The 23,612-nt window shown below is 34.7% G+C and overlaps 1 protein-coding gene across 1 annotated transcript in view; it reads left to right on the top strand.

Annotated features, from left to right (window-relative positions):
• Positions 1–23,612, top strand: part of LOC140148269 (myosin-IIIb-like) — a 53,674-nt gene that overhangs the window by 16,811 nt on the left and 13,251 nt on the right. The window contains exons 9-18 of the mRNA XM_072170164.1: positions 1,141–1,212; positions 2,111–2,249; positions 5,951–6,173; positions 6,622–6,795; positions 7,455–7,588; positions 8,848–8,964; positions 10,429–10,504; positions 13,456–13,661; positions 16,619–16,730; positions 22,337–22,597. Of these exons, the coding sequence (XP_072026265.1) occupies positions 1,141–1,212; positions 2,111–2,249; positions 5,951–6,173; positions 6,622–6,795; positions 7,455–7,588; positions 8,848–8,964; positions 10,429–10,504; positions 13,456–13,661; positions 16,619–16,730; positions 22,337–22,597 (1,514 nt within the window). The remainder of the gene's footprint in view (positions 1–1,140; positions 1,213–2,110; positions 2,250–5,950; positions 6,174–6,621; positions 6,796–7,454; positions 7,589–8,847; positions 8,965–10,428; positions 10,505–13,455; positions 13,662–16,618; positions 16,731–22,336; positions 22,598–23,612) is intronic.

A 23,612-nucleotide genomic window follows, 5' to 3' on the forward strand; every position in this document is an offset into this window, starting at 1 on the left:
GAAAACGTATAATATTTTGGAATTTTATCTGCTGAAAACATTAATGTGTATTATAATAGAGCTACCATTATTTATATTGTTGAATTCTCAAGCGCATAGAGACAATTAATACATAATTATGATACATACACAATACATAAAATCGATTTTGATTTCGGCCACGTGCTCTCTGCTGTGGTTTCCCGAATGTTGGCGGAAGTTGTAGGCCTATTACGAACTGCATCCGAACTCCATTTTGAAGTAAATGCTTTTGACAAGGCATTGGAATGTTCCAGTTTGCATCCAAAACCACATTAGACCCCCAATTTTATTTACGAAATCAAAAGGTTAGATTATCATAACAACAAAGCGGTAATCTTTTGTGGGGTCTAATGTGAAAATTACATGAAAAAAATACAGTTTTTACAGAATTCATTTTCACTTAATTCCAAAAAAAAATGGCGTATATAAGATTGAAATAAATTCTCTACCTTCTATACCTTCAATTGTGACGCAAGTTGTTATCAAAAATTATTATGATATATTCTATTACCTATCTGATGGTACAGTTTTTACACAGAAAATATTTATTTGAAAAACCTGCCACTCGGCTTTTTCCGGAAAGGTCACAGGGTTGCCGTGACCTGTGCAATAATTACAATTAAAATTTTTCTTATTCTAACAGCAAGCGTTTCTAAAATGCAGTATGGCGAAATGTGGTGCGTGATGATACCTACCGACCATGATAGGCGAAACCGTCACTTGTGTTTGGTTTTGTTTAAATGAAATCTTTTAGAATGTTTACCAACAAACCTGATGAATCTATTTAGTGTTTAGTTTTGTGTTTCACGCCCTCCTGTATGATCGTGAATATTGTGTTAATATATTATTGTTTTTCAGCTAGAGGGCATAATGAAATAACTCTTGTCAGACTTTGCTCCATTTCAACTTTTTTTCCATATTTTGTCCCTAAAATGTTTTGTGTTTGTCTATGTCAAAAGCACAATTACGTGCACACTATATTTGACAAATGTTCTCAACAAAAAATGCCGTTTCAAATATTTTTGTTACGACTTCAAGTAACATTTTGCCAAACAATTAACAGAATTGTCCTTATTTTAACATTCGTTTGTTTGCTTGTTTGTTTGTTTGTTTTTTCAGTGTCGAACTTATTAGGTATAGACCCAGTTGATCTGGCTACAGCATTAGTATCAAATATTGCATATGCACGAGGTAAGACTTGAAAATACTTATTGAATTATGTGACCTTCTTTTAGTGAAAATGACAGGTCACAAAAAAGGGCATTTTGTGACTTTCCAATATACATTTGGAATAATTATATTTCTGGGAAATATTTCATAAATGTTTGTGGATCATGAAGTTGTATAAGTTTATTTTAAGAAAGCTTTGCTATATGCATTTTACATCCGATTTAAGTTATCAGTAGAGAAATTATTTTTTAATATTGGCCGATTTAGGCTAACTATAATAGCAAGTCTTATTTAACGATGGATTCGCATGTATAGTATTATAATTATCATAATATAGTCGTCATCTTCCCTGCTTGAATAAGGCAAGATTGGTACCAACTCGGAAATTTAAGAAACTTTTGGGCCTCATTACTGTTAAATTGATTGTCTAAAGAATGTGAAAGTAATAAGTTATATTTCTACGACTTCTAAAAATGCTAAAAACGTTTGGAGAAAATAATTTTTAAAAAAACATGAATTTGAACAACATTATGTTGTATATAATTGTTAGGTTTTTCTTTCAAATTGAATTGAGCATTTATCAGCCAGTTTTGGTGAGCAAATGCTCACAGTTGGTCGAAATTCATAAAAATGTAAAAAATCCTAGATTAATATTCATTTTTTTGAAGAATTTTTACTTCTTGTTATGCTGTCCAAAAATATTTTGGGTAAAATCTGGCTTTTCATGATTTCCTCCCAAACTGAGCATTTTTACATAAATCTCACATCACAGTAAAATCTTATAAATATGTATACTTTTATATATTTTGGACCAACAATTTAGCTGCAATGAGGCTCAAAAGTGTCCATAATTCCAGGGTTTTATAACACTAACCTTAGCTGCCATCGTATGTACTAAATTGTTACATAATTATTTCAGGAGAGCAGATTTTGAGTTTAAAGACTCCGTCCCAAGCTCGTGATGGTTGTGACGCATTAGCTAAAGCATTGTATAGCAAGCTTTTCTATTGGATAGTTCGACAAGTCAACACACTCATTGCACCTGATGAACAATACATGTAAGTCGTCTTCAATTATGTCCCACATATGACTCCGTTCTCACCTTAGTGGTTCCGATCCCCGGTTCCAATTATTGTACAAATTTGAACAAAACAATTGGCCTACAGAAAACTTACCTGCCATCTAATTAAATAATGAAGAAAAAGTGTCTTAGAAATGCTTCATCCTGACAGGGCGTTAGACAATGTCAGGCGCGGATCCAGGCATGGGCACACCGGGCCCGTGCCCCCCCCTTTTCGAGGGTCCTAATTTTTTTTTTTTTACAATTTTGTTGGAAAAAAACCCTTTGTTTGGCTTTACATTTTTACATGTTTTATGGAAGATATAAATCGCAATTTGTTCATGATAAACGGCCTCCCATGCCGTGGCGGATCTATGCAGGGGCACACCCCGGACCGTGCCGTCCCCTTTCATGGTCCATGAAATGGCTTTAATTCGGCCTTTATTTTCAATTTTTCCAAATACTGAGGGGTGCATCAACCCTCAGACACCCTCGAGCCCTCCCCCTCCGCAGATGGATAAAGAAGTGCCCACTTAGGCTTCTGCTTTGGACCAGTCGCGGGGCAGATGGAAGGGCACACTGGCAATGAGGAAAGGAGAGAAGAGAAGGGGCGAAAAGCTGCGAAAATGAGAGAAGAAAAGAAGAGAAATGGAGAAGAAGAAAACAACAATATTTGCACGTAACTGAGTAGGCCCAAGCCTTCTTATCCATGTTATCTGTGATTATTTGAAGGCTTGAAGGCGGGTCCTTTGCCCAAAACCCTGTGAATTACTGCGGGCCCGCCGATACGCAGGGCCCGTCACATTTTGTCACCAACATATCACATCTAGCTGTATATTAAGACGACTAAATGCTGACTTCAACATCAATCCGTGCATGCTTTAGTAAGCCTAAGTCCAATAAAGTGTAATATTTAAAATTTTGCAAATTGAGTTAAGGGATCTAAAATGAGCGTTTATTGCGTTTCGACAGTATTTTTTGTGGGACATGAGAGCACCTCAGACCTATCGAATTGCATTCTGAATACGAAGCATGTCTTTCTGATATCAAATAATTTTCATTTTTTGAAAATCACAATATAATACAAATTTTATGACAAATTATAAAAATTTGATATTTTTCAAATTTTGATATATTTTTGTCCTCGAAGTAAATTATATAAATCTAATGATATATTCTTAAAGTGTATGTAGCAGGGAGGAAAAGCCGACGGTCAATTGAAAATTTTGACCTTTCATATTGAAGATATAGATTTTTTCCCAAAAGACCTAATTTTTTTTGGTGTTTTGGGAAAAAAAATCCATATCTTCAATACGAAAGGTCAAAATTTTCAATTGATCGTCGGCATTTCATCCCACCTACCTACACGTTAAGTATAAATCATCAGATTTATAAAGTTTACTTCGAGTACTGTTAAATATCAAAAATATCAATTTTTAATGATTTGCCATAAAATGTGTATTAAATTGCGAATTACAAAAAACGAAAATTACTTGATATCAGAATGACATTCTTCGTATTCAGAATGCAATTCGATATGTCTGATGTGCTCTAATGTCCCAAAATAAATACTGTCCAAACGTTCATACCCCAGCCCTTAAAGCAATGATACTAGTGTAAAATATGCACCAAATGACTTAAATGGGACCTTCATTTTGCAAAATTTTCCACCTTCTGAGGGAAATAAACTGGTAGCGTTTTCGCTTCTGTTTTGGACATCCGTACACTTTATGTTTTAACATGTTTAAGCAATAATATAACCTAATAATTAGGCCTACAGTAATCATGGTAATAGTAGTGAATAATGGTCTACGAGTGGCTTCAATTGGACCTTCATTTTCACACATTTTCTAACTTCTCAGACACCTCCTGCGTATGCATAAAGAAGTTGCCATTTTCACTTCTGCTTTGGACACCAGACCCTTTATGTTTAAAGCAATAAATTTACACATTTAGTAGTGAAAATATGTCGATGAATGACTTCAATTGGGCACAAATATTAGGCTTTTTCAAATTGAAACTTTACAAAATACACAATTCTTCCTTCTGAGGGGGACACATCCTCCCTCAGACACCCCCTGCGTATATGCATAAAGAAGTTACCCTTTTCGCTTCTGCTTGCTTCGATTTTCATTATTTAAATCAATAGGCCCTATATTATTGAAAAATAACACTTTGATGTTTTGCAAAAGTTCATTCTACAAATTATATACTTTGAATTGAAAACGTGCTTGATTTGTTGTTGAGTTATGTACGTTTTACAACATCCCCCCTCAGACACCCCCTGAGTATGCATAAGGAAGTAAACCCTTTCGCTTCTGCTTTGGACACCCAAACCAAGAGTTATGTTAAAGCAATAATTTACACAATAATAGTGAAAACTTATCAACAAATGACTTCAATTGGACCGTCATTTTACAAATTTCGGCTTTTTCAAATTAAAATTCTAGACAATAATAGTGCCAAAATGGTCCACCAAATGGCTTCAATTAGGTTTTCCTTTTGCAAAAGTTTCTCACTTCTGAGGGGGGAACATCCCCACTCAGACACCCCCTGAGTATGCATAAGGAAGTTACCCTTTCGCTTCTGCTTTGGACACCCAAAACAAGAGTTATGTTAAAGCAATAATTTACACAATAATAGTGAAAACTTCAGACACCCCTGAGTATGCATGAGTAAACCCTTTCGCTTCTGCTTTGGACACCCAAACCAAGAGTTATGTTAAAGCAACAATTTACACAATAATAGTGAAAACTTATCAACAAATGACTTCAATTGGACCGTCATTTCACACATTTTCACCTTTTTCAAATTAAAAATTTTACACAATAATAGTGACAAAATGGTCCACCAAATGGCTTCAATTAAGTCTGTATTTTGTAAAAATTTCTCACTTCTCAGGGGGGCACATCCCCCCTCAGACACCCCTGCGTCGCGCAAGCGCGACGAACGGCGTTGCTGCGCCGATTATTCTACATTTTGTGCCCCCCCTTTTCAAAAATCCTGGATCCGCCACTGGACAATGTGAGGCACAATAAATTATTATATGCGAGGATCAGATGCAAGCCAAAGAAATTTATGTTTTAAATGACTTTATGAAGTTCGGGCAACTGACACATATTGAAAGGGCATTTCGTGATCCACAGCCTCATCCCCCCACTTTTCTCAAAAAAAGTTGAGATTTTTATATCACTGGAAACCTCTGGCTACATGTTTATGTACAAAATATTTCTTGCAGATTAATTCGTTTAGCAAAGATATCGTGAAATTTGAATTTCGGTCTGGTGCACCAGAACGAAATTACAACGCATTGTCTATGGAGCAGTGTAATACACATAATCATACATAACTCGCGAACGCAAAATCGGAATCAACTGAAATTTTGGGAATAGGTTTTTTTTCGTGGATATCTAATGAAAAATGACATAAATAGAGGATGCTAGGATCACGAAATACTCCTTTAATTTGAGAGTGTCTCGCATTGTCTTACGTGTCTTATTGTGTTATTATACAATATTTTGGCAAACATGTTTGCAAAATAATTTGTCAAAAAGTAAATAACATTATGTGTTAAAAAATGTTATTAAAACGTTTTATAGTATACCCTTTATATTTAACCTGACATTTAAACGTTTTCTGAAAAACTTATTTGTGTTTGATGGGAACTAAACTGGATTAACTTCACATTTCACTCATCAGCGCCGCTGACGGCCACGAAGTAGGGATATTAGACATCTACGGGTTTGAAAACTTCCAAAAAAATGGCTTCGAGCAACTCTGTATCAATGTTACCAACGAACAGTTGCAATACTTCTTTAATCAGAGGATCTTCGCATGGGAACTGTCGGAATACTCGCAAGAGGGCGTCCCGAGGGCAGCCATAAACTTCCAGGACAATCAACCTGTGCTAGACTTATTCCTGGTAAGTCTACTCTTGTCTGTCTTCTTTTTTTTTTTTTTTTTTTTTTTTTTTTTTTGTTAATTAGTATTTCCTGCTACATTGTTAGTACCACACCAGCAATGGTAAGGTTAAGTTCTCATAAGCGGAGCAGTTTCGGGCAATCCACACACTATTCTTTTCAACAGATAATTACATATCGCTCCTTAATCGTGGCTCAGAAAAGAGCTGTTTGTGCTCTTTTCTCAATTCAATACAGTATCCCCAAACTTACGTGTGTTTTAATTTTTAAAAATATATTATTTATAGCACAATACTACTGTTACCCTTATTGTATAAGCTATTTATAATTTATTCAACCGTATCACAGGTCAACAGTTCAGCGCCATTCATTCGGCCTAATGATGCTCTCGGATGATATAGAAAGTTTTAAATATTAATTAATTTATTGTAACAACTATTTTAATTATAGAGACCCGTGGGAATATTTGCTCTCTTGGATGAAGAAAGTAAATTCCCAAAGGCGAGCGATTTGAGTTTTGTCAACAAAGTGATCTCAAACAACGGCAAGAATCCCAACTTCCTTATGGAAAAGAAATCGAAAGGCAAGACGACACTATTTGGGATTAATCATTTCGCAGGAGCGGTGAGTTTTATGCTTTGTAAAATTCAGAAAAGTGTTATATACTAGGATCCACAACATGCTCATCTATCAGGGCACAGTTCTTTAACCCCAATACATTTGTATACATTCATTGAATGACCTTTGAAAATTTAGGTACAATAACTCATACTCTACAGCTCGATGTCAAATTTTATACTATGATTATTTAATTGAGGTTATTGAACTACGCCATTGGGATGAGGCCATTGTGGTCCATAGTGATAGTAGAGTAACCATATCAAATTGAGCTATGTCTATATAACATTTTGGAGGCCGAAGTTAGACTGTGTTGAGCTAAAATTCTTATGATATCAAAAGTATTGAATGTACACACACTGTTCTTTTCAATTTACCGGTCTTGTCATTTCTGAAAAACGATGTGTGCTGACTTATTTAGATTGAAAGTGTAATATTTTTAGATACGTACACAATTTGTGTCAATAACTAGATTTTAAAACTTCTCAAGTACACGATGCGTACCAAAGTCATATTTGCTGCATTGGAAGAATGTTACAAGAATATTTCATATGGTCCAAGAAAAAATCATATACTTTCTTGACTGCAAGCTAACTAATGGTAAACATTTAAACTACGACTCTCTTGATAAAACTGACTTTCACTTGTTGTGTGTTACTTCATAGATATGGTACGATGCCACAAAGTTCTTAGAAAAGAATCGAGATTCATTCAGTCCAAACCTCTCAGACTGTATGCAAAGAAGTAACAATGGACTTGTCAGTTATCTCTTCAAACACGAAGAAGAAGATAAAAGACCGTGAGTAAGACAAATAAAGCTGACATACAAGAGGAATGGTGTAGGGTATATAAAACTTGACAAAAATGGCTTCTGACATCCCACTCGTCTTAAGGTGGATAATAACTACAAACTGGTACGGTAACAAATGAATACATGAATACAAAAGCCACCTAAGTCCATGCGAAGTTATTTTGAGAGAAAAACCCGTGTATCATTTTAATTCCTTCAGTTAGATTTACCTGGTCAATATGGTAAGTTTTACGTGCAAATGAGTGGATTAACCTGTATTAGGTATGACGATTAGCATTTCAGGGACTTCGTGGGGTTCATTTTAAATTTTGGACTTTTTTTAATCATATATACAAAGACAACAATGTTAGAATGAGATTACCACTAGTAAGATAATACAAAATAAAGCACACAGGTATGTATAATGTTGATAAGCATTCTGCCATGTAATATAAACCACACACTTTCCTTTATTAAACCCATTTTTTGTTCAAAAGTCATTCTCTAGCAATGAATGTGTTACAAGTGGACTTTTATACATACTGGATTTCAATCAATGTGTTACAAGACTCAAATCATGGAATTGGGTGATTCTTTCATACATGCTATTTTTCACATGCCCAATAGACACAGAGAATGAATTTGAGTTGTTCTTTCATGCATATGACAGGCCTATGTATAGCAACAATTTCCCATGCTTAACTCAATTTGGCCAAAGTATGGACTTAGGTGGTTTTTGTATTCATATATTCTAATGTTATGTATATTATAGGGGCAAGGAATCCAATTACTTCACTGAAATTTTAGTGATATTAAGAAGTGGTTCATTATGTTAAGAAATGAGGTACGTTCCAGCGGTACCTCTTTTCTTATCATGAATAACGTACCGCTTGTCTTGAGTCACTGAAATTCCAGTGTAGTAACTGGATTCCTTGCCTCTATAATAATACATAACTGTTATCACCAGTGTGTTATTATTTTGTGAGAAAAATGCAAAAATAATCACAAATTTATCAAGAGGTGTAGTACCACCTTAAATTGTCGAATTAACGGGCTCTCCTAACAAAGAGGTGATTATAGTTCTGTTGTTATCACCATTTCCTTTTGTCTATATCTTTAAGCCATAAATGTACGATCTTTTAAAATGAGTTTGGTCATTTTTTTTTTCAAACCTGCAGCACGGAGCTATAAAACACAATGACCGTTAATGCAAATATACCGTTTTTGCTATACTAAACCGTTCCATTTTATATATATTTGATTTACAGGAGCATAAATGGTATGCCAATGAGCCAGAAGGACATCCTACTATGCAAACCGCCCAAGATCACCTATGACAAGACAATCAGTTTATCTAGAAATGCTAGTAAAAGAGTCCGAAAACAGTAAGTATTACAAGACGGTCCGTGTATCTACAATCCTCGGTAAAAGTTGTTGGGACATGCATGCTCCAATGGAAAAGTCGTACTTTTATATTATGGCCTTATTTTCGTTATTTTCAACGTGCTGTTATGCCGCTTTCTTGGTGTCAATCCTAAACCCCTTTAATACCTGCCAACACTCCTTCTCCCCACCAATCAATGTTGGGTAGGCTACTGCTATAAACGTGCATGAGCAATAATTACGTGGTCCAACATTTTTCGGGGGAATGGTGGGGTGGCGGCTTATTTTATTTCCATTACCCTATTGAAAGTGAGCAATATAGCATCGAAAACAGTAAGTAATCGTCCAAAACCTTACAAGTCATGCAGTTTATCAAGGAATGCTAAGGGGGAAAGTCCAATACCAGTAATTAATCCGCCTAAAATAACGTATGACAAAACTATAAGTTAATCTATTAAAAGGGCATTTCGTGATCCACAGCATCATCCCCCCACTTTTCTCAAAAAAAGTTGAGATTTTTATATCACTGGAAACCTCTGGCTACCTAATGTTTATATACAAAAAAATTCTTGCAGATTATTTCGTTTAGCAAAGATATCGTGAAATTTGAATTTCGTTCTGGTATACCAGAACGAAATTACAACACATTGTCTATGGAGCAGTGTAATACACATAATCTTGCATTACTCGCAAACGCAAAATCGGAATCAACTGAAATTTTGGGACTAAGCTTTTTTCGTGGATATCTACTGAAAAATGTCATAAAAAGAGGATGCTAGGATCACGAAATACTCCTTTAAGGGTAATAAAAGAATCCAAAAACAGTAAGTAATCTGTCCTCAAACATCCCCATATAATGTTATTTTACTCAAAATAAATGTACACATTTTCCATTAAAAAAAACAGGCCTCGTAATAGGCCCCATATTAAAGAAACTTAAACCACTACCATTAACGTAATGTAAGGGTGCGGACCGTGCGTGGCCCAACTCAATTTTTTATGCTCTTCATGAAAGTCCAGTCCACTTTCAATTCTGTTGTACAAAAGTCGAGTTTTTGATGTTGCGCACCAAAACATTCCATTTTTTTCCGCCGAAACCTCTAGCTAAAATTCGTCGTTTTTTAACATCACAGGTTATAAATTATAAAACATTGTGATTAGGGACCATTCAAGTATTAGGCCTAGATTTAAAATTAAATCTTACAGATTTAAAATTCAAATCTTTAGGATTAATTTTAAATCTCAAATTGATTTGTCTGTAAGGATTTATTTTTATTCCCTTGAAATATAGAGTGTAGGCTTAGGCCTACTATACTTGTTGGCTAATACTTAACACAGAATACAACACTGATATTGCTGCTATTAATGTTAATGTTTGTAATCACAATTATGATCAAATATTCTAAATATAAATAAATGGCAGTATCATGATTATTAACCACAGTAAATTGCTGTTAATTTGTCAGGATTAACGATGGCAGAGGTCATATCAAGGACAACAGGAAGAGACGACAAGCACCAACAGTAGGATATGCCTTCAAGGTGAGTCCCGGTCATCCCTGGGAAATAATTTAATCCAGGACAATCTTCACTCTTAGAAAAAAAAAAGGTTCTTGGCTGTCCTGTATGTATAGGAAAAGGGCTCTTGAAAATTTAAAGAACCCCAAAATGGTTCTTTCTCGGCCCTTTCCACAATCCTTTCCAGGTCTAAAATGGTTCTTTCTCACCTTTCCAGAACCCTTTTCTGTTCTTTGTAGAACAATTTACGTAGAATCCTCAAGAAAAGGGTTCTTGAAAATTTAAAGAACCCCAAAATGGTTATTTCTGCCCTTTCCAGAATCCTTTTCAGGTCTAAAATGGTTCTTTCTATCCTTTCCAGAACCCTTTTCTGTTCTTTGTAGAACCATTTAAGGTTCCACATACAGGACAGCTCAAGAACCATTTTAGGGTTTACTTAGAAGCGTTTTTCTAAGAGTGTTCTATCAAATGATATTTTTTAATTAGCCTATATATATATTTTTTCTTCTTTTTTTCTTCAAAATTCTTCAAAATTCTTTGAAACGGCATAGCTATATATATCAAGTGCATTTAAAAATGCAAGAAGCACTTTCAAAAAAATTCAATAGACATATTTAATAGATTGAATCATTATTTTAGGTTGCCCATACACGGTATGTTATATATAAATACACTGTAAAAAACAACTGGATAACACTTAATAAACACTAAAACACATTTATTTTTATATTTTACACGTAAAAGTATAGGAGGCGCTGCATACGATTAACACCATGTGATAAAAATATAAACACTCCGATACGTTTATATCACAGATATAAACATGTTTAAAGTGTTACTAATCCATCAATAAATCCTTTTATAAACGTATTATAGTGTTAATTGTATGCAACGCCTCCTATACTTGTACGCGTAGAATATAAATATAAACGCGTTTTAGTGTTTATTAAGTGTTATCCGTTGTTTTTTTCAGTGTAGTATTTCAAAATTATTCACGTTGCTTAGTTATTCTGGTTATTTTGTACACAAATTTACACAAATAATCCACATCAGCTGTAATTAATGTTTTTCTATGTCTGACTTGCTTTATTAATCACTTCCTGAATACTTACGCTTATAAAGGTATTATTTTAAAGGATATAATACGTATAAGCTTGCATGGCATACACACCTGGTCATCTCTACATACAACTATATAAGGGCAAGGCTTAAAAAAAATAAGTTGACTTGCCGTTATCGACCGACTCAAAAATGTGAAAAATGAAACAGGATCGCCCTTTTTTTTTTTTTCTTTTTCTTTTTTTAATGTCAGATTTTGACATCTTGGTTTATAATTTTAAAATATTTGTTTTATTTATGCGTATATACAAATTCTGACTCGATTTCTGTGTTTGTGTTTCATATAAACCTTGTAACTATGTTAAAACATGCTCTATTTTATTTTGAAAAGATATTAGTAATCACAACAAATTTCTGCAAAATCTGAGTATCTAAGGCATTGAATGAAAAATAACACCACTAAGACGTAATAAACAGTTGCGGCATTACGCATCATGTTGTATTTTGCAGAAATTTAAAAAAAAATCGACCGACCGACCCAGGTGTTGGCACCTATTATTTTTTAAGCCTGGGGTCCGTTTAGCCCGGAATAATTTTAGGGGTGGAGTAACTTGGAGCAGTTCGGGGCTCTATTAACATCTCCTTGGAAATGTTGTCAACATTAAGCCTCAAAAATGTTAAGCCATCGGGTACACCCTTTTTACCAAATGTGGGTTTTATATGCTATTTTAAAGCCAAATTATCGCGGTGAGGTAGATTGTTTTTAGGGGGAGTTGGCTACGGGGCGGGCCTGTACACACCTAAACACACAAAACAAAACATGCTACATCCACCCCAAGCACACCTCCATCAGGCACCTCCCCCCTCACCAACACACCCCCACACACACGCTTTAATATCAGCACTTACTTACTCCTTTGAAACGTAAACAGGAACTATTAATAAAGTTAGCAAAGATATTCACTGATAAACCTGTAAGATCTCACCATTTAGCCACGGGTCTATTGCTATAGCACCTCCCGTTTTCTTTTAAAATGGCCCCTGGATGATGAAAGTCAGTAAGAATTTGCCGCCGGTGAAATATTCTATTTTAACAGTTTCAGCAGTGTCATTATTCTACTTAGTCTGGGAAGGATTTTAGTTTAGTTTCTTTCTATACTTTTTTCCTTCTCACAATGTATTTAGGCTATGTAATTATTTACCGCACCAAATATGCTTTTACTCGTGCTGTCAACTTACATATTAATCTAATCAAAGTATTCTAGATGGCTCTAATACTTTTATTTGGCTTAATCTCTTCGAAACAAAGTACGCCTATACAACAAACTTTGTAACTTTTGCACATACGCCCACTGTATATACCTGGTGGCATACGGGTATTTCCCAAAATAAATCAATATTTCGGGCACACCACGTTTGAAAAGGAATTAAGGCCGAAATATTAATATTTTTGTGTGATTGCTTTGCTTAATTTTACATTAATTTCAGTTGCCAAACTTAAATTAGTACTCTCTAAATGTAAAAGAGTGAAAAACTCACTCCCCAAAAGAGTGATTCATTTATAAAACCACTAAAAAAAGAGTGAAATGTGTTTTTTTAACTATCAAACCACTCAAAAAAGAGTGAAAATTTCAACTCGTTCAGGAGTTAAATTGTACTTCACTTGAACTTAAAGTTAAAATTCACTCTTTTTAGAGTGGTTTTAAAGTTAAAAAACACATTTCACTCTTTTTTGAGTGGTCTTATAAAGTGAATCACTCTTTTGGGGAGTGAGTTTTTCACTCTTTTACATTTAGAGAGTATACTTAGTATACCAGAATAGGTGATTTAATTAATTAATTTCGATGTGAAATAGTTAAATTAAGTCCACATGCATATACTGTCACTTTGTTGATTAACAATATCTTTTTAACAAGGCATCGTTGACTGACCTGATGGAGAAGATGCTCGGAGCGGAACCACAATTTATTCGTTGTGTCAAACCAAACAACCTTAGCAGACACGGAGATTTCGAAGGTCCCATTGTACAGAGACAATTGAAATACACGGGTGTGTTAGAGACTATTAGAATTCGACGTCAAGGATTTCCCACAAGGCTCATATATGCAGACTTCTTACAGAGGTATCGTATGCAAATGAGTTGATTATCTCAAGAAATGAATGTAAAGATCTATTAAAACTTGGAATAGTCTAGCCGGAAATTATTATAAATTTAACTTTTTGTTATTTGATTATTATACAACTATCTTTGTTAACCAGTCTGTCTTTGCGGACACACGCTTCGGTCCTGATGGGACCAGGCTCAAGCAAAAATGCCCAAGCCAAGCTTTAAAGCTCATCATGCTGGCCTGTATATGAAATGAAGAGAAAGAAATAGAAATGAAGAAAAAGGCCAAGGAAAAGGCCACTCCTAAACATCAACTGAACAATAATACTCTTAGCTTTTGAGTCAAAAATAAGAAATTGGAGTTTATTATTTCATGTCCGACATCGACGAAGGCTTTCTTAATCAACACACAAAGTTTAGCGTGCTTTACCACATTTCTATTATTGAACTGTCAGGAATCAATTCGAGTAATTAATTACCTGTAATAATTTATTTTTATGTTCTCGAATCTATCTATAGTAAAAAGCTGTTTAAAAAACCCCAAATATGAACATGCTGGTCCACGTGGCCTCAAAGTCAGTCATTCAAAGACTCCCTAAGTGTTAACATTTTCCTCTTAGCATTACCATCTGACGTCATGAGCGACGTTGCTTTGGCGACCCCTGACGTTGGCTGATCCATGCCCCTGGACGTGATAGACCCAGATTACAGACCCTATATCTGGCTCAGATATCTGAATCCAGATTCTTCGCTTATTCATCGCACACAGGGGCGTCAAAGTTGTGAATGCATAACATAATAGTTACCTGTATAATTTTATATGAGGTTCATATCAAGTTCAAAATCAATTTTATTTGAACTTTTTCTAGGGCTAATCGATCTGGACCCCGGGTCTGATCCATGGTATTGAGTTGAACGTTTGATAAAAGGGACATGATCTTGATGTTGTTAAAAATACTATCTCCATCAAGGTCCGATAAAGGTGTATCATGCACAGGGGTGTTAAAGTTTGCTAACCTGGTGAATCTTATATTGAGTTCATATCAAGTTCAAGATAACATTTTATTTAAACTTTTCCCCTGGAATATCTCTTCTTGATTTTCAAGCACATTAATGTTTACTGTGTCATAGAAATAACATTAAACTTAACATTACATTGTAATTATTGTAGAATGTTCAAGGCCGTGTGTCCTGAACTCGCCACCCTTAGCGTTACATGACAAATATTATGAATTTTTACACAAACCGGGTTTCTAATTAGATTTTCTCGACAATCATCAACCCTAAACTAGCAAAAGTATACATTTTTGGAAAGCTGAAGGCATAATCAATTCAAATATATACATTTCAACTCATTATACAGGGTGTCCTGCAAGTTATACAGGGTGGAATAAAAAAGATTTTGATAAAAATGGGTCACTCAATGCATTGCTTATTACCAACTTAAAGTAATAAACTGGAAGTAAAGAACATTCATTTGGTTATAGGATATGGAGAGCCAACAGACTTTGGAAGAAACCGAAATCACAGCTGTTTGGTAATCTCGGAATATAGGGTGTCCCAAAGTATGTTAGATTTTTTTACAATGCAACATATTTTGAACCTAAACATTTTCCCCCTAACAGAAAAAAAAAAAAAAATGTCCATATTTAGATTCCTCGTCAAATTTCCCTTTAGAAAATCTATACTTTGACTATGATAGGATAAGTAATTAAAATTTTACAGTAACTTTTAGATTTTGAAGACCTCTGCATTACTTACTACAGTGTTTAATATGACAACGGGTAGTTTTGTATGGAAAAGTTTGTATTTTCTAGACTAAACCAATCATAAATGATTAAAAACAATTAGTAGAATTGTTTAGCTGTAAGGTCATGAGTCTTTTAGATGCAAAATAGAGTCCAAATCCAATTTACAGCCTTTACAGAAGCAGATTGCGCACTAAAATACCAATCCCATTTAGTTTGTGTGTACCACATCCCCCACCACCACATCCCCCACCACCGCCACCCTGCCCATTCTGAATTCTATGAAGCACAGTGTTAGTATTAAAAAAGTTCAAGTATTTCTTTTTACAGGATTGAAAGTGCATTTTATTTAGCAATAAAATGATACCACAAGCATGACAATAACTTCTTGTTTGACAGAGATATCATCATTTGTTTTGAGTCGACTTTGGCAAAATGTAACGTCGCCACCTTTTTTTGGTGGCGAGCTCAAGACACACGACCTCAATAGAATACTTACAATTGGCTGGCTTGAGCTTCATCTTTTCACGCTATCTAACTATGCAGAACGTATAGGCCTACAAACATCATAATATCAAGATGGTTTCGTGTTTCCTCAAATCCTTTACATAAATGTGTGCATAGGAGGACTGTGTGAAATATGGACCTTTGGCATTACACAAGTAAAACATGTAAATACTTATGTATTCCATTCCAAGGGCAATCGTTTTATCGTTTCCTTCTTTAAAAAACAATTTTTGCCATACGAACCGTTTCCACAACATGCTAAAAGGAAATGTTTAGAGGTGTACTTGGTCTGCTGGTCTGCAGGCCTGGCCTGCGTGTTACTTTAAGGTTCTGAAAAAAGAACGAACATGAAAGAAACTTCATCTGCGCAGGCCGTAAAAGACCTTCTTTGCAATGGATGTATACCTTTTTTTGGTCCTGTCAATTTAAAGAACCCTTTTTATGTAAAGTATACTTTTTGGAGAGTACATGCATGGTTGTTCCCGAGTGTATGTGCATAATTATATGTGCCTATATACCGACGTCTGCAGTAGGGTCTATCTTGATATTAAAAACAAAAAACAAGGGTGGTCAGGTGCCCTTCTAGAACTTTCTTCTCTTTGGTACAGCCTTTCGTTATAAGCCAAACTTTGAAAAAAAAAATATTAACCACATTCATCTACATCCATCGGAAATCAGCTATTGGAACCTAACCACAAATGTATTCATTACATACAGGTACAAGTTCATCTGTTTCCCGATGACAGAAAGAGTCAAAGTCAACGCTTCGCATTGTAAGCTGATTTTACAGGCATGTGAGCTCACTGACTTTCAACTTGGAAAGACTAAGGTAATACTAGTGCACGGCTTTTTTAATCATGATACTTTTTCTTCCTTACATATTAATATTTTTCTGTCCAATAACAAGATATGAAAAAGTTTTCATTATTTCCGAAATCATGCACTCCCCGAGCAGCAGCGCCCATTTTTACTTGAAAACATTCTGGTTGCTTAGCCATATAGTTTATGAAACGTGTAAGCCAATGCTTATTTTGGTTTCTTATATTCCTCCTCTTTTCTGTGTCGTGTTCTTCTTGTTTTTCCTTCCTTTCTTCCATCCTTTTCTGTTCTTCGTTTTGTTCTGCTCTCTTTTCTTCTCCACCTCCTTTTTCTCTTCGGATTGTTCTCCTCCTCCCCCATCTTTTTCTCCTTTCGTAGCTCTTTCATCCTTTTCCTGCGGTTTGCTTGCTTATGCGGGAATATGAGGTGATCGTGTAAAAGGATACGACATGTATTGCAAGGCATTAGATAATAAGAATCGTAAAACAATTAGCTTAACAATGCACTGGTTAACTCGCCCCTATAATTGAATGCAAAATCAACATTAAGGTCTTATACGTAAATAGTTTACATCCTTATCAATGAATCTTTTTTTCGAACAAGAAAATACTTAGGATTTAAATTTCAAACACAGGATGCACGTAAGTTTCATTCCATGGATAAGAAATTTCTACTTTTAGTCTATATCCTTAGGGACAAATTTACCATGATTGGTCAATCATATACTTCGTTGACGTCCTTATCCAGGGTGATAACACTGCAGATCCATGAGTTCTTTTGTTGCTTAGGAAAACTTGTCACGATGATTTTCCAGTTTCTGAAGCTTTTGACAAGATTTACTTGCTGGCGGAAGCTTGTTGTACCTGATTGTATTAAATTGCTAATTGTCCCCAGGTGCTTGATGCATTCAAAAATTCGTAGTCGTCAATATCAGCGTTAAAATTTAAACTATATAATACCCAAAACAGGTGCAGTCAAGTCTTGGTATCTAAGAGCAGACCATATTGTTGACTGAAAGTTTGTGGCAATAATCTCCGGACTGTCAGAAAATGTCGTATATATATTGACGGAGATCCGTATTTACTTTTCTAAACTTATTTAGGTGCTACATATGTTTCTTTTTCCACATTGCTGTTAATAAATATCAAACGGTCATAATTGGCGGTCACTTCAAAGCATCCCTAAGTCAACGAGGTCCAGGAATGTCCTCTCATTGTTAATACATACCTAAACAAAATATAATGCTTTGTATCCCATCACTTGAACAGGATTTAGCCAATGCAAACAAAGACTAGCGCTATTTAAGAATTCTAAACATAGGTAGAAGCTTATTAACTTCTTCAACAATAGGATTAATGATTGGTTTAAAAGGTGTTTGACTGGCACTAGCAAAATGAGATACATGTAGCATCAGCATGAGTACATATGAATATAACTTTTATGCACATTTTGCACTCTACCTCAGAATACAATTTGCCGGTTTGTGGTGGATGGTCACAATTGGTAAATCACTAAAATATCCTGCAGTTACATTTTCAGATTTTCTTTTTTCATATTCCATGTTCCATAATTGCCTATCAATTCCGCTTAGTTTGTTTACAAATGCTAATGCGGGTGCTATTAAATGCTCACAAATACAGCGAAATGTTTTGTATTGTATACTAACAACCTGTCAGTTTTCAGGAACTCCGCTTCATTTCCCAAAATAGATTACACAAGACAAGTCGGATTATGACTTAAGACAATCACTATTAGTGAAAGCTGTGTAGAATTAGTTCAGATTCTGGACACCTGTTGGAGTTGACGTCATTTGTCTTAACGGATTCTTGACCTCTTCGTACCTTTGTAATGAACTTTGGAGATTTTTTAAAGATATTTACTAAAAATATCAAATATTATTATAAATTATGCAACCGCAAGACCAGATGGTTAAGGTTGTTTTGATTATGATTTTAAATTGCCTTTAGGTTTTTACAAAAAGTGATTAGTAATTGTCCGCATTTAAGTTGTAGAAAAATTAGGTCGAATATTGTTTTCTATAGTTTACGTGTAAGCCATAGTTAGGTCAAGAGGTATTTTTTTCCAAGACAAGTAGGCCTACTTACTAAGTAGTACTTAGTATTTGGCTCTCGGCAGTCGCCACTCGACAGCGTAAAGATCAAAATTTTTACACTTGTATAAAACAACTGAAAATGCAATACCTTTGTTATCTAATTTCATTTGAATAACATAAAAGGATATACCGTAAAACCTCGTCTACAAGCATATAGAGTGCTTATGATGAAAGCTGAATTAATTCAGGGCCATTATGGAGTTTGAGCAAATGAACTACAGATCCCAGCATATACAATCGATATAAATCAGGTATTGTTGTAAGACCAATTTATTGTATTGGCATATTTACGCATATATCGTAATAGCTTTCATCAAAAATACTATATATGCTTGTAGACGAGGTTTTACGGTATGTTGTCAACGTTGAGGATATATGCATTATTAAATCTATAGAATATTATATATTAACGTCTACACGTCATTTGATTCCTGAATTAAAACCAAATAAACACTTGTATTTTCATATTAAAACCTACATCATCAAAATCCAGGCATTAGAACCACAAAAAAATCTGTCATACTGTCATACTTCATTTCACTTGCCCTCAAATTGCCTTTGGAAGGATATTTTTAAAATAAATGACTTACTCGTCTGTGGGTGGGTGAGACCAATACGTATACATTTCCGTAGTAATCTATGAATGTATATGGTCATGCAAAATTAGAATTATGATCTGTTTATACTAATGTGTCATATTTACAGCCATGACAACGAATACAATTGCTACCAAACTGTCAAACACTATCAATTCGCAGTTTACTTCCTTCCGTTTTCTTTGCAATCTAATTAATTTAAATCACAGTAATTAATTACGCGACATTAGGCTGAATTCCAAATACTGTTATTGCAGCACCCACTATGTAGAAGGCGTGATATCTATTCTTATGTTGTTATTGTTATATTAATAGACCAACTTGTTGATTATTGTTTGACAGGTTAGTCTGTTGACATTGTTGTTGTTGTTGTTGTTTTCTTTCATTTCTTTTGTATCGTTCTTTTGCTCTTTTTCTCTCCGTTTTCACACCATTCACGATGGAAATCAAATTCCAATATTTTCTATCCCAAGAAGCCGCAAACATAATTATAATTTTAAGGGACGCACCATTTGACTTCCAGGTGGAGGGGGGGGGGGGTGACTGAAAGTTTTTGAAAACAAAAATTTGCCCTACTACCGTGAGCCAAAAAAAAAAAAAAAAAAAAAAAAAACTTTCCCTCTGTGACTTAAAAAACTCTCTACTATGACTAAAAAACAACCTTCCTCATCTACCTGTATATACAATAATGATGCACATAAAAAATATCAGGCCTGGCCAATACCAAGCAAAAAACAACTAAACCGCCTTCAGCGGCGAAGTAAAATACTCGATACTCGAAACTCGATAAAAAAAATAACACTCGATTATACCAGGAAACGTGGGAATTCTCAAACCCTTTTTGACTTACCCCCAAATATTAATGATTCCAGTTATTGTGCCACCGCAAATTAAATCTGCAAAACATACATTTTTTTACATTAAACTTTTTAACTATCGCAATTTCCATGTGGAAGGACCAGGGAACGAGCGTTTTTATATTGAAAACTCATCACCAGCTATGAGCTATATAACATTATACAATAACAATACTGTTGGGTCTATAGTATGAATCATACCAAACACGTGTAGCGTATGTAACCTGAAGATAGGGATATTCAAACTATGCTGACACACCACAAATAAATTGAAACTATAGATACTGATATAGCAACTCATCTGACGTACACCAAAACGTTGACGCCTTCGTGTCCATAAGTACCAGTCTAAAACATTTTTCTTCAAGCGCAGCTCTTTTGGTATACATATCTATCCGTTCTGTGACAAATTCTTAGTGTTTCATCCATTTTTAGGATTTTAAAAGTTCAAAGGAAACAGTTGGCAAAAAGGTGTACTATCATCTATCAAAGTACTAAAAGAAACTGTTACTTGCCAGTTTTTGCCACCCCCGCTTGAAAGCTGTCTTTAGATTATGACACACTTTGATGCATCAATCATAGCCATAGTAACACCAACACAATTTTGGAATATGTTCAAGTTTTTTATGCCGGGAATTGATATTCAATTGATTGTAACACCATTTTACCACATTCGGTGGTTTACTAGTATTTACCTTTTGTTATGGAGAATGAAACAACCGCAGGTGTCATCCCGAGGTGACATAAAAACATCCTGATATAATAACAAACAATCGAATACTTTCTATTGCTTACACATTAAATGAATTCAATTGTTGGTTTTTATATCAAGCTGTTTTTATGTCGCCTCAGGATGACGCTTCAGATTGTTTCATTCTAAATAGCAAAAGGTAAATTCTAGTAAACCATTGAATATGGTAAAATGGTACTACAGTCAATTGAACACCAATTTTCATCAGAAGCAAAAAAAAATATTGCTATATTTGCAGCACCCCCAATAGAGTCATAATATCTCAGTTATTGTTATATGAAAAGAGTCTGTATACGAACTATCAGCCTAGAACAAAATTCCACCTGCAACAAATATCACCGTTTAATTATTGGATACAATCATTATAGACCTAAAAACTCCCTAACATTACTTTAGTATATAGGCTACAAATCTGGAAAATAGCGGCAATGAGATTAAAGTTCGGACATTTCGCATTATTTTTGAAAGGTCAGACCATATATAACATAGAGTGCCTATTATTTTATTAATATAACGCAGAGTTCGCGTTTATCAGTTCTGATAATGTACATGCATGCATTATGGCACTTTCACAAAAATGCTGATCTCAAAAAAGGATTTACATTGTATTTATATATATGTAAGGATTTTGATTTCAATTTGAACAGTTCAAATTTTGAACTGTCATTTTCATACCTCAGACATACAGAATTAAGTTATAATAAGAAGGATTTCTTTTGTCGTTTATCTGATGTGTTTAACCTGATATTTCCAGCATCACGAAATATATTTTACAATATTAATATTTTGACAACATGTAAAATGCTGTGTTTTTGATTAAAAACGTTTAAAACCCCTTTTCATGACATGAATAATTGGCTATTCTTATGTAGTGGTAAATACTAGATTAGAAGATTTTTTAACTTCATCACAACTAACATTAGTGTTGAAGTAAAAAATCTTCTAACCTTTTCATGACCTTTATATACCACCATATTAAAAGCTTTGACCAAAACCAAACCCGTTTCTAACTGCTTGTAACATTTAAAAAAACATTTTTGTGTTTGCTGGGATTTTAAGTATCTTAAGTATCTTTAAGTAAGCTTAAAAAGCTTTTAATAATACTTGACGTTGCACTTTTAGAATAAAATACAAAATGAACTTTATTTTTAGAATAAAAACAGCTGTGCACCGTGTATCGGGTATAACATTATAGCTACGGGGAGTTCCCGTTACTATATTTGAGGTCCCTATACGTAAATTGACGATGTGTGACTCAACTTCCAGCCAATTAATTTCATTCACTTCACTTACTCACAGGTCTTTTTGAAGTACTGGCACACGGAGAAACTCGACACACGATTGGACTATTTACTGAAACAGATAGTCACGTGTCAAAGAGTTTATAGAGGGCAAAAGGCGCGACAAGCGTATAAATTGATCCGCGCGAGAGCCTGGCAGCAATCACAACTTGCTTCAGAGTTTCTGGGACATATAGAAGTGTTCAGCGAGATGTTGTCAAGAACTTTGGGAAAGATTGATCATCAGGACAGGGAGAGGCATGAAGCCAAGAAAAGACAGGTAAGTTCAGTGATGCATGGTCTTTGGATATATAAATGCTGAGGAAGGGGTTTTCTGCATACCGAAATGTCAGTGATCATCGTAAGTTTTTAATCATTCTTGAAATCTTACTATGAATGTTGGATGTATCCCTATCTGATCGGCAGCGAATGGAAATCATAATACTCTGCATTAATGTTCCAGAATGTCAACGAAGATTTTTTTTATAGCATGACACATCAATATGTTTTCTATTTGCATGACCTGCAGAAGTGTATATTCCAAGCAATAGAGTACTATTAGAAAAATGTTTTAGAAGCGATATTTGCTGTTCCATATTATTTTATTCTTTAAGTGTTCTTATTCTTTAAGTGTTCTTATTCTTTAAGTGTTCTTATTCTTTAAGTGTTCTTTAAATAAAACATTAGACAGAACCGATCCGAGAAATGTGCTCAAACCATACAAACCAATTCTTTCTTTTTAGTTGTACGCAAATTGCAGAACCTTTCAGGAGGCATGATATTATGCAGAATATATCATTTTTTCCTTAACTCCGTTTCTGATACTTGGACTTTTCAAGTGAGCGCGTGCGCTATAGGCACGGTATCTTCTGCATTAGCTATGTATCGAACCAGTCTCCTGTAAACAAGAAACATTATATGACCTTGGTTTTATCTTTCTTATTTCATACCTGTTTGAACATTCCGATAGTAAGCATTTGTGGGTTTTGATTTGATCTGTTGATTAACCATACAGCTTCTTTGCCAGGAAAATTCAAGGTTGTATCCGGGTATTCAATAATACGAAGTTTGCCATGCAGTTACTTCTTTCTGCAATTCCTGGCGTTGCTCCAAAAATGTAACATTTGCAATCAAGGGCTTCAAGAAGATGTTGCGGTTTGTTTTGCCTACTTACTGAATTCCCTCTTAAAACATCTGGAAGGAGTATGATTTGGCACAATCTGATGTACAATAAATACAAAATCTGAATATTCTAGATTCCTGGTGCTTTCTTCGGTAACCACATCTGCATAATG

Source organism: Amphiura filiformis, chromosome 3 (assembly GCF_039555335.1).
Source record: "Amphiura filiformis chromosome 3, Afil_fr2py, whole genome shotgun sequence".
In the NCBI taxonomy this organism is placed as follows: Eukaryota; Metazoa; Echinodermata; class Ophiuroidea; order Amphilepidida; family Amphiuridae; genus Amphiura; species Amphiura filiformis.